Source organism: Dictyostelium discoideum (genome assembly GCF_000004695.1).
Source record: "Dictyostelium discoideum AX4 chromosome 1 chromosome, whole genome shotgun sequence".
Lineage (NCBI taxonomy): Eukaryota > Evosea > Eumycetozoa > Dictyosteliales > Dictyosteliaceae > Dictyostelium > Dictyostelium discoideum.
Genome location: NC_007087.3, coordinates 1,316,540 through 1,329,080, shown reverse-complemented (window position 1 = coordinate 1,329,080; position 12,541 = coordinate 1,316,540). Strand labels below are relative to the sequence as shown.

Below are 12,541 nucleotides of genomic sequence, written 5' to 3'. Positions count from 1 at the left end.
TAAACAGGTCGAAAAAAAAAAAAATAAAAAAAAAAATAAATAAATATATCTCGTTTTATATAAAATGAATATTCATTTTTTTTTTTTTTTTAAAAATAAACAGTCACCGCTTACTTTATTCTCGAAATTAATATTAAAAAATGAAAAAATGAAAAAATTAAAAATAAAGTGATGAATTACAAGTTCTCCAACATTTTTATTATAATAATCTAGAAGATCAAAAAAAAAAAAAAAAAAAAAAACAAAGCAAAACAAAACAAAAAAAAAAAAAACAAAATAAAATTGGCTTGTAAATAACTTAATTCCTTTTTATTTTTTTTTTTTTATTATTTTATTTATTTATTTATTTATTTATTTATTTATCTATTATTTTTTTTTATACGAAAAATTATTTCCTGTGTTGGAAAAATAAAATAAATAAAAACAATTTATATAAATATAAAAAATAACTAAATAAAAAAATAAATAAAAATAAATAAAATTAATAATAAATAAAATTAATAATAAATAAAAAAAAAAAAAAAAAAAAAAATAAAATAAAAATATAAATAATTAAAAGAAAACACACACCATTGGGTTTAATTTTTTTTATTATTTTTTTATTATTTTTTAATTTATTTAATATGGTGTAAAAAAAAAAAAATTCATACGGTGTGGTAAAATTAAAAAAAGAGTGTGTTTAATAAATAATGCATTAATTAGTAAATATCTCATAAGAAACTAACCAGATATAGAAATGAAAATTTCCAAATTATTCCAAATCGTTTTTTTTTAGACTGTGTGGTTTCTACTACTTTTTCCTCATCGCACCCTATTATATTAACTTATAAACAAAAACCAATCTTGTGGGAGACGATTTAACAAAAAAGTCAATATTTAAACTTATAAATTAATAAAAAAAAATTTTGTTTAAAAAAAAAAAAAAAAATAAAAAAAAAAAAAAAAAAAAAAAAAAAAAAAAAAAAAATAGAGCATCTTTTTATTTTTTCAAGAATAATTTGAAATTCAATTTTATTAAATAATAATTTATCTCATTTTATATATTTTTTTTTTTTAGTACTACATAACCCACCTCTAAAAAAAAAAATAAAAAAAATAAAAAAAATACCAATTATTTATTTATTTATTTATTTTATTTATTTGATTATATTTTTTATCTCCAACTATAGTCACACAACACACGAATAAATAATCAATCTCAATAATATTTATTTAGTATTTTTTTTTAAAAAAAAAATATATTTTAATTAATCTTTTTATAATTTTTTTTTATTTATCCAATTTTAAAAAAAAAAAAAAACAATAAAAAAAAAAAAATAAAAAAAAAAAAAAAAAAAAGTAAGTAATAATAGTTTTATATATTTATATTATATTATTTATTTTTTATTATTATTTAATAAACGAATTTATTACTAATTTTTTTTTTTTTTTTTAATTTTATAAAATTTAGAAAAAAAAAAAAAAAAAAAAAAAAAAAAAAATGACAAAATCAAAAGGTAGAGAATATTTTGAAACTGATACAAGTTCAGGATATCCAGTTGAAAATAATACAAGTTCAATTAATCAACCAGCTCATGTTAAACATAGTAAACATGGTAAGGAGTCAGTATATGCAAATTCACCAAAGTTAGGTGGAAGTATGTCAGAAGCACGTGTTGAATCTAAATCAAAACTTAATAATAACAAAGTTAGTGGATATGAATATCGTAAAGATTATGCAAGAAACTTTGATCGTAATGTAGTCCAAGCACCAATAATAGGACCAGATGGTATTCCAATTACAGCTGCTACATCAAATGTCACCAATTTAGAGTTACTTAAACGTCATTACAATAGTTTGGAAAGAATGATGGAAACTCGTATCTTTAGAGAGAAAGCCGATGACCAAACCAAAAAGGTTATCTATGATGTCAAGAACATTTTGGCAGATCTAATCCTCATGGTTGAAACTCGTAAAACCGATGAACAATTCCTCAGATTTTTCAAAGATGCCAAGCTATTCTCTGGCGATCTCTCCAATGATAATGAGCTTAAGGTCCTCTTGGAAGACTGGAAGACCACCATTGTCAAGATGGCAACGGGTACAGAGGGACGTGGTATCGTTCGTTCCACCACCCAAGTTGTGACTGATCTTAAAGGTAGTGAATCTATATTCAGATTCCTTTCAGAGGCAAGTAAATTCCTTCAAATGATAGTTTTGGATAAAAACTCTCAATTTGTTGATGAGCAAAGAGAGATTGTATTTGATAATTTCTATAAAGTATTTAGAGTATTATCATCAAGTCCAGCATGGAATGATTTCGTATTGAATAGTAAATCATTGTCACGTGAAGTTAAAGCAACTGGAGAAGTTGAATCAAAACATGCCGCTAGTAAATTAAATACCATCAAATCCAATGATAATTTCAATTCAATGTTTTCAAATTTCAAGATTTTAATTCAATCATTTATCAAAGATAAATCAGTGGCCGATGTCGATAAGGTATTCGAGTATGGTGGTGAATCATTTGAAGAGATTAAAAAGAATCAAGGTTACAATGTGTTTATGCAAGACTTTAGAAATCTTACAATTGAACTCATGGAGAATCCAGATTTAATTGAAGATCCAGCCTATAGAAAAGCAATGCGTGATCTTTATGCAAAGGCTGAGACATTAATTGTTGAAACTAAAGAAAGTCCACCACTTCAAAAATTCACTGCAGAATCGTCACGTCTCAAGGATGGTATTGCAACTGATGAATTAAATTCACGTCTTTGGACTCATTTCAATAGTTTACTCAGTGATTTGAATACTCATACTGCCAAAGGTAACCTTCGTATGGCTGGTCAATTGAAGATGTTATTAGTTCCATTCCTTTTGGAAGAATTTAGAACCATCACCATTCCACCACAATCTGGTTTAACTCCTGATAGAAATTTAGGTTACCGTATTGGTGCTGTCAATCTCTCATCGATTGAATTGCTTCCAGAGAATATTCATTTTGAAATCTCGCATAAAACCAATGCTGATCCATACACCCTCTCCATCATTGATCCAGATACTATCGTTTGGATTGAACTCACTTCAATTCGTGCTCGTATCAATGCTTTACCATGGGAGTTTGAAAAATTCAATTTCCCAAAAATTCGTGATAGAGGTTTAGCAAATATTTTAGTCGATGGTAGAGGTGCTCGTGTTGGTGTTGAGGTTAGAATCTTGAAAGATGGACTTCAAAGAAAAACTCAAATCTTGGATTCCTATTGTATTTTGGATAATCTTTCAATTCATCTCTATGATTGTAAACATACTTTCCTCTATAAAATCTTTACAAATCTCCTTAAAAAGAAATTAAAATTCGAGGTTGAAAAAGCAATCGCTCAACAAGTCGCAAAGATGGTTGCTGAAACAGATTACAAAATGGTCGGTAAATATCATGTTGCTAAACAAAATCGTCTACGTATGAAGGCTAAACTCAATTCACGTGTCTCTGAAATCAAACAAAAGATGGCTCAAAATAAAAAGAATATAAAAAAAGAAAGTGCTAAAAAGAGTGTTGAATCATTTGCTAAAGCAGTTCTTGGTAATAGAGCAAATAATTCAAATACTGGTAATGTCGCTTCTACCTCAACTATTCCAACTCAAGTCACTACAACTAGAACTGAATCTATGGTTATTCCACAAACTTTAAATCAACCACAAACTGCAACTCAATATGTTTCTGAAACAACAACTACAAATACAACTGAAAAAGTCTTTGATAACGATAAAAAAGTATTTGAAACTCAAGAGCAAACTACTTATGTTGGTCCATCAACTAATTAAAATAATAATAATTTGAAAAAAAAAAAAAAAAAAAAAAATATTTAAAAAAAAAAAAAAAAAAAAAAAAAAAAAAATCCTCACCTTTTTAATAAATAATAATAAATAAAATTATTCTTTTTCATAATCCCTTTTTGTTTAAAAATAATTTTTTTTTTTATTAAATATGATATAATTTTTTAATTTTCATGTTATAATAACAATATAATAGTTTTTAATATCTAAATTTTAAAAAAAAAAAAAAACTCCCACTCATATTTGTTGCTTGGATTAAAAGTTTAATGACAATAAAAAAAAGAAAAAATAATAATAAAAATAATAATATACATTTTATTATAATAATTTTATTGAAATACTTTCATCTTTTTTTTTTTTTTTTTTTTTTTTTTTTTTTTTTTTTTTTAAGGATTTTTACATTTATTTATTTTATAAGAGTTAATTATTTTGTTTTGAAACAATGAATATTTTTGTTATATATTGATTGAATTTTATTTATTTTTAATTTTTTCTTTTTTTTTGTTTTTTTTAATTTTTGATTTCCTATCCTTGAAATAATCCTTTTTTATCTAAATGGACCATTCAGATTTAAGATAATATTAACATTTATTTTGTGATTTAACAAACTAGATTTTTTTTTTTTTTTATTTCATTGGGTTTGAAAAAATAATAATAATAATAAAAAAGAAAAATAATAAATATTATTATCTTTCTTTTCAAATTTTATTTGTTTTTTTTTTTTTTTTTTTTAATTTTTTTTTAGCTCGTTAAATAATTTTTTTTTTTTTTTTTTTTTTTTTTTTTTTTTTTTTGTTCGTTATTATTATTTTTCCCCAATAAGTGAGTGGGATTTGGAAAAATGATGGTTTACAACATTATGAATAAAAGATCAAAAAAAAAATTTTTTTGAATTTTCAAAAAAAAAAAAAAATAAAAATATAATGTCATTGTTTTTTAATAGATTTTCATTTAAAATTATTTTTTTTTATTTTAAAAATAAATTTTTTTTTTTTTTTTTATTAGAAAATGTCTGAAAGTGTGTATTGTAATCTTGGAAAAATCAATTTCCTTTATTTTACACACTTTTTTATGATGAATTATTAGATTCTCTTTTAATAAGTTTATTATAACGTTGTAATTATATTATTAAGACCTCATATTGGTCTAAAATAAAAAAACCCAAAAAAATAAAAAAAAAAAAAAAAATTAAAAAAAAAATAAAAATAAAATTAAAAATATATTAAACTGACAAAAAGTGGTGAAATTTTGTGGTAGATGTAATCTAAGCCGTTCAAAATGTTATTATTAATAGCACTTATATTATTTTAATTAATAGTTTATTTTTATTTTATTTTTTTTTTATTTTTTTTTATATTTTTAATTTCATATAAAACATTTTTTTTTTTTTTTTCTTATCACTTTTTTTTCAAATAAAATTAATTTATAATATTAATTTTTTTTTTATTTTTATTTTTTTTTTTTTTTTTTTTTACTCATCTTATTGGATAAATAAATATTTATATAATAATAATTTTTTTTTTTTTTTATTCATTTTTAATAATAATATTCACAAAACAAATAAAAAAAAAAAAAAAAAAAAAAAAAAAAAAATTTATTTATTTATTAATTCACATATATATAATAATATTTATTAATATATATTTTTATATACACACACACACACGCGCTTTTAGTAATTTTTTCAAATAATATTTTTTTATTTATTATATACATAATTTATCCTCATTTCCTATATATACATAATTTTCAAATAAAATGAAGAGAGGCGTTGCATTTTTAAGTTTATTCATGTGCTTAGTTGTTATAGCATGTTGTATTGTTTCGATTGTTTATCCATGGTATATCGTTTCATTTAAAAAAATTGGCTCAGAAGATAGAGTCAAGTATTTATACTATTGGGATGAAATAAGAAATACTGATGAAAAATTAAATGCTGTATGTAAAATTAAAATTTTTTTTTTTTTTTTTTTTTTTTTTTTTTTTTTTCTTTCTTCTAAACATTTTTTTCCTAACCAATTTTTTTATATTTTATTATTTTTTATTATTTATTATTTTTTATTATTTTTTTTTTTAATAAATAAAAATAGACAAATATTATAAATACAAGTAGTAATTCTGATTCAGAGAAATATGATGATTTGGGATATGATCATATAAAGAACGTTTTCATAGTTTCACTTGCATTTTTATGTCTAGCAACATTATTAGCTTTAATTAGTGCCGTAGTGATTTTAATTGCATTCTTGGCAAAGAATAGAATTTGCGCTAAAGTTGCCGGTGTTTTCATGATCATTGTAATGATTTTGTTATTAGTTTCATTTTTCCAATTCTTTAGAATCAATGGAGCATTCCGTGAAGATGATCCATTATGTAATGGTAATCCAGTTGCATCTTGGATTAGTTCATTGTTTGTTGGTGATGCCGATGATACCTATTGTCATAAATTCATGGGTAGCAATGAAGATGAACTCATCAAATTATCTTTTTCCCCATATGTTGGTTTTTGGCTAGTAATTGGTGCTGTCTTCTTTTCATTATTTGTTTTTATTCCGTTATTCAAAACCTCAAATCATTAAATAAAAAAAATTGGTTCGAACCAAAATACATATATATATATACAATAAAAAAAAAAAAAATAAAAAATAAAAATAAAAAATAAAAATAAAAAATAAAAATAAAAAAAAATAAAAATTTTTTTGTATAGAAAAAAAACTTTTATTTCTTTTTTTTTTTTAATATTAAAATTCTTTTTACAACCAAATCCTTTTCTTCATTAATTTTTCTCAATTTTTTTTTTTCCTATGCAAAAAAGATTTTTTAATTATATTTTTTTTTTTTAAGTAATTATAAATATTAAAATAAGAAAAAAAGAAAAATAATAATGTATTTTTGATTCCACCTCCCCAACTTCACAAAATGTTCAGTAAATAAAAAAAATAAAATAAAAATAAAAAAAAAAAAAAAAATAAAAAAAATTTTTAAAAAAAAAAAAAAAAAAATTTAAAAAAAAAAAAAAAATTTTGAAATCTTTTTTTTTTTTAATTTATTTTGTAAATATACATATTACATATATATATATATATATATAGATATGAGTACCCGTAAAGTTTCATATTTCTACGATAGTAAGTTTTCAAAAAAAAAAAAAATTTTCAACTTTTTATTTATTTTTTATAAAAAATAAAAAATAAAAATAAAATATACAAACTACTAATTAAAAAAACACCAATTATCTATTAATAGACGAAGTGGGAAACCATTACTATGGTCCTAACCATCCAATGAAACCTCATCGTATGAGAATGACACACGATTTAGTTTTAAATTATGGAATATATAAAAAGATGCAAATATTTGTAAGTTCAATCTTTTATTTAAAGAGGAAATTTAATTTAGATATTTGTTAGTAGTAGAACATTTGTTAATTGAAACAATCATCTTCATTATTATCATTTCATTACCATTGTTTTATTATTATTATTATTATTATTATTATTATTATTATTATTATTATTATTATTATTATTATTATTATTATTATTATTATTATTATTATTATTATTATTATTATTATTATTATTATTATTATTATTATTATTATTATTATTATTATAGAGACCAAGAAAAGCATCGGAATTAGAGTTAACAAACTTTCACTCTGATGATTATATCAATTTCTTAAAACTTGTCACACCGGATAATATGCATGATTATTCAAAACAATTAGTTAAATGTATTGTATTTTTTATAAAAAAAAAAAAACCTCCTTCGTCATGTTTCTAATCGATGTTATTTTTGAAATTTCAAAAAAAAAAAAAAAAAAAAAAAAAAAAAAAAAAAAAAAAAAAAAAAATTAAAATAGTTAATGTAAGGGAAGATTGCCCTGTATTTGATGGCATGTATAATTTTTGTCAAATATCATCAGGTGGTTCAATTGGATGTGCAGTTAAAGTTAATAGTAAAGAATCAGATGTAGCAATTAATTGGGCTGGTGGTTTACATCATGCAAAGAAATCTGAAGCATCAGGTTTTTGTTATACAAATGATATTGTTTTATCAATTTTAGAATTATTAAAGTAATTATAAAATATATGTTTAAAAAAAAAAAAAATTTTTTATTAATTTTCTTTTTATTTTTTTTTTAAAAAAAAAAAAATATATATATATATAGACATCATGAAAGAGTATTATATATTGATATTGATATTCATCATGGTGATGGTGTTGAAGAAGCATTTTATACAACAGATAGAGTTATGACAGTATCATTTCATAAGTATGGTGATTATTTCCCAGGTACAGGAGATGTTAAAGATATTGGAGCGGATAAAGGTAAATATTATTCATTGAATTTCCCATTGAAAGATGGTATAGATGATGAATCCTATCAAAGTATCTTTAGACCAATCATTAGATCGGTAATGGATTTCTATAGACCAGGTGCAGTGGTTATTCAATGTGGTGCAGATTCATTGACAGGTGATAGATTAGGTTGTTTCAATTTAACATTGAGAGGTCACGCTCAATGTATCGAATTTTTAAAGTCATTCAATGTACCATTGGTTGTATTGGGTGGTGGTGGTTATACTATTAAAAATGTTGCACGTTGTTGGACTTATGAAACTTCGATTTTGGTGGATTCAGAATTAAAGGATGAATTGCCCTACAATGATTATTTAGAATATTATGGTCCAGAATATAGATTACATATCACTCCAAACAATATGGAGAATCAAAACACAAAAGATTACTTGGAGAAATTAAAAATTCAACTCTTGGAAAATCTTAGAAATTTAAATCATGCTCCAGCTGCCGCTCATCATGATATACCACCTGATTCTTTTAATTATTCTGATGACGAAGATGATGAAGATCCTGATGTTAGAATCTCTGAAGCTGATCGTGATAAAAAGGTACATCATCAAGGTGAATTATCTGATTCTGATGAAGAAGATGGTAGAAGAAATTATAGTAATGGTTTAGAAGCTACTTCAACCTCAAGAAGAAATCAAGTTTCAATTTCTGCTTATGATAAAGAAAGACCATCTTATAATAGTAGAAATAATAATAATAATAACAATAATAATAATAATAATAATAATAATAATAATAATAATAGTAATAATAATAATAGTCATCATCATAATGAAGATGCTGATGTTGATATGGATTCTGGTTAAAAAAAAAATCCAAAAATAAAATTTTTTTTAAATAAAAAAAAAAAAAAAAAGGGCAGGGAGAACACAAAGATATATTAAAAAAAAAAAAAAAAAAAAAAAAAGTAAAGGTATAAATAAACAAAAAACAAAATTTATGTAAATTTAATAAAAACTAAACAATAAAGTTTATCCAGGATTTTTTTTTTTTTTTTTTTTTTTTTTTGGGCATAAAAAAATAAGCCAATTAAATCAAATCAATTTTTTTAAAATAAAAAAAATTTATCAATTTTTTTTTATATCACTTTTGTATTTATTTTCAATATTAACTTATTTTATAAGATAGAGCACTATCTTATAAAATACAAAATGATAAAGATATCAAAAAAATGAAAAACCTGTTTTTTTTTTATTTTTTTTTTCTTTTTTTATTTTTAGAATTTAATTATTTATCATTCATTTTTTTAATTTTTTTTTTTAGAAGAACAACGAGAGTGAATATGTTTTGTATTAAAATAGATTTTTTTTTAAAAAAAAAAAAAAAAAAACAAAAAGATTCATTTGGTTGGTTTGGTATATTTTTTATTATTTTGGTGTCAATTTTGGAATTTTATAAAAAAACTATCAAAAAAATCCCTTTTTCATTTTTTTTTTTTTTTTTTTTTTTTTTTTTTTTTTTTTTTTTTTTTTTTTTTCATTTTTTATCAAATCATTTTAAAAATGAAAAGAGAAACTAAAAAATCAAATAATGAAATAAAGAAATCAATAAATAAAGATAATAAAATTAAAAATGAAGAAAAAAAACCATTAGTAAATACAATAAATTTAAAATTATCATTTATATATAGTTTAATTGGTGGTGTATTTGCATCATTATCGTCAGTTTGTGGTAAAGTTGCATTAGATTCACAATTTCTTTCACAATTTATTTCAAGTGATAATATTGAATTAATAACAAGAGCTATTAGTATTGGTAGTATTTTTATATGTACAACTATGCAATGGAGATATGCTGCAAAAGGAATGGATTTAGCAAATTCAACACTTACATCAACTGTTATAACAACTTCAAGTAACTTTTTCTTTACTGTAAAGTATAAATAAATTATTTTTTAAAAAAAAATCAATAATCAATAATATTGAATAAAAATTAAAAATTACTAATTATTAATTATTATTTTAATTAAATTAGGCATTTTTTGGTTGGTTGTTTTTCAAAGAACAATTATCATTTAAATGGTGGATAGGTGCATTTTTTATTATGTTTGGTTTATTTTTAATGAATGCAGATCAAGATAAAATTGAAACAAATCAAAAATCTGATAAATTAAAGAAAAAAGATTAAAAAAAAAAAAAAAAAAAAAAAAAAAGACAAATAAACTTTTTGTAAATTATTAATAAACTTTGTAAAATTTAATAATATATGATTATAGTTTTTTTTTTTTTTTTTTTTTTCCTTTGTTTTTATTTTTTAAATTTTTTTTTATTATTACTATTATTTATTTGATTTTTTTTTTTTTTTTTTTTTTTTTTTTTATTAAATTTAATAAACCATAGTTTTTTTAATTGATTCGAAATTCTTTAAGTGATCAGGTACATAGAATTTTTCAAAGATTAATGGGAAAGGTGTATCATAACCACAAACTCTTTGAATTGGAGCTTCTAAATGAAGGAAACAACGTTCTTGAATGGTAGCAGAGATTTCAGCAGCCCAACCACCAGTTTTTGGAGCTTCATGACTAATGACAACTCTACCAGTTTTTTTTACACTTTCAACTACTGTTTCAACATCCCATGGTTGAATAGTACGTAAATCGATCAACTCACAACTGATACCTAATTTCTCTTCGGCCATATTAACAGCTTGAAGTAAAACTCTCATTTGAGCACCCCAACCAATGATTGTAATATCCTTACCCTCTTTAACAATACGTGCTTTACCTAATGGAATTTCATAATCACCAATTGGTACTTCTTCAACAGCTGATCTATACATTAATTTTGGTTCAAAAAATATAACTGGATCTTTTTCACGAATTGATGCTAATAATAAACCTTTGGCTTCAATTGGTGTTGATGGAATTACAACCTTTAAACCTGGTGTATGTCCAAAATATGATTCTGGTGATTGTGAATGATAATGTCCACCATGTCCAACTGCACCATATGGTGATCTAATTGTTAATGATCCACAATCAAATTGACCACCTGATCTATATCTATATTTTGCTGCTTCATTTACAATCTAATAAATTTATATATATTAATTAATATATTATTTCTTTCTTATATACATATATATATATATATATATATATATGAGGGGAAAATAATAACATACTTGATCAAAAGCTGGGAAAATATAATCAGCAAATTGAATTTCAGCGATTGGAGTAGCACCTTGAGCAGCTAAACCAATTGCGAAACCAGCAATACCTTGTTCACATAATGGTGTATTGAAAACTCTTGATGCACCATATTTATCTCTTAAACCAACTGTACAACGAAATACACCACCAAAACCTACATCTTCACCAAATACAACTGCTTTTGAATCTTTTTGCATTGCAATATCCATACCATTGTTAATTGCTTGAAAAAGATTCATTTTTTGTTTTTCACCTGCATTTTCAATCTCTAATGATGGATAATTAATTGGTGTTGATGGTCCACCTGATCTATTTCCAACTGTTGAATGAAATGATCTAACCTATTTATTATTATCATTATTATAATTATTATTATTATTATTATTATTATTAATATTTTGGTTTTTTTTTTTTTTGTTAAAAGGTTTAAATTATAAATAGTGAATCATAAAAGAATGAAAAATAATAATAAAAATAAAAATAATAATAATAATAATAATAATAATAATTAAAGAGTTTTAACTCCAAATGAGAAAGAAAGAAAAAAAAAAAAAAAAAAAAAAAAAAAAAATATGTGTGTATGTGATTCGTTCGTTTTTATGATCATATGTGATTTTAATTTTTTTTTTTTTTTTTAATTTATTTTTTATTTCATAACCCAGAAAATTAATAATAAAAAAAAAAAGAATACTTACTAATAAAGAGTTGACTTTTTTAATATTATTTCCTCTTAACATTATTATTAATATAGCAATAATCCCTTTCTTATATTAAAAAAAAATAATGGGAGTGAAAAAAAAAAATAAAAAAATAAAAAAATAAAAAAAAGAAATTTTGAAAAAGAATTAAAAAAAAAAAACAAAAAAAAAAAAAAATAAAAAAAAAAAAAAAATAAAAAATAAAAAAATAATAATAATAAAAAATAAAAAAAATACATTGATTCACATGTCATACTTAAACAATTTACAGATATTTTTTAAATTTTTATTTTTATTTTTATTTTTTTTTTTTTTTTTTTTTTAAATTAATAAATTGCTTATAAAAAAAAAAATAATAACCCCATATTTTTTAATTAAATTTTTTTTCTTTTTCCACCTTTTTTTTTTCCTTCCGATTTGAGATTCAATTTTAAAATAATAAATAAACAAAATAGAGAATATGGTTAAAAAAAAATTTAAAAAATTAAATAAAAAAAAAAA

The 12,541-nt window shown here is 21.3% G+C and overlaps 5 protein-coding genes across 5 annotated transcripts; 4 read left to right on the top strand and 1 right to left on the bottom strand.

The window, feature by feature from the left end:
• Positions 1-1,480: 1,480 nt before the first annotated feature.
• On the top strand, positions 1,481-3,802 carry DDB_G0268028 (hypothetical protein; the record flags this gene model as incomplete). The annotated part of the gene is made up of 1 exon (XM_642408.1): positions 1,481-3,802. One exon carries the CDS (start codon positions 1,481-1,483, stop codon positions 3,800-3,802), a length of 2,322 nt encoding a protein of 773 aa, XP_647500.1.
• Positions 3,803-5,572: 1,770 nt separating this feature from the next.
• On the top strand, positions 5,573-6,393 carry DDB_G0268026 (hypothetical protein; the record flags this gene model as incomplete). Its single annotated transcript, XM_642407.1, has 2 exons — positions 5,573-5,752; positions 5,905-6,393. 2 exons carry the CDS (start codon positions 5,573-5,575, stop codon positions 6,391-6,393), a joined length of 669 nt encoding a protein of 222 aa, XP_647499.1.
• A 515-nt stretch (positions 6,394-6,908) lies between these two features.
• Positions 6,909-8,997, top strand: DDB_G0268024 (histone deacetylase family protein; the record flags this gene model as incomplete). Its single annotated transcript, XM_642406.1, has 5 exons — positions 6,909-6,942; positions 7,061-7,173; positions 7,433-7,550; positions 7,680-7,893; positions 7,989-8,997. The coding sequence occupies 5 exons, from the start codon at positions 6,909-6,911 to the stop codon at positions 8,995-8,997; spliced, it is 1,488 nt and encodes a 495-aa protein (XP_647498.1).
• Positions 8,998-9,693: 696 nt separating this feature from the next.
• DDB_G0268022 (hypothetical protein) lies at positions 9,694-10,318 on the top strand (the record flags this gene model as incomplete). Its single annotated transcript, XM_642405.1, has 2 exons — positions 9,694-10,062; positions 10,166-10,318. 2 exons carry the CDS (start codon positions 9,694-9,696, stop codon positions 10,316-10,318), a joined length of 522 nt encoding a protein of 173 aa, XP_647497.1.
• Positions 10,319-10,516: 198 nt separating this feature from the next.
• Positions 10,517-12,079, bottom strand: bkdB (3-methyl-2-oxobutanoate dehydrogenase; the record flags this gene model as incomplete). Its single annotated transcript, XM_642404.1, has 3 exons — positions 10,517-11,218; positions 11,315-11,683; positions 12,038-12,079. 3 exons carry the CDS (start codon positions 12,077-12,079, stop codon positions 10,517-10,519), a joined length of 1,113 nt encoding a protein of 370 aa, XP_647496.1.
• Between the last annotated feature and the right edge of the window lie 462 nt (positions 12,080-12,541).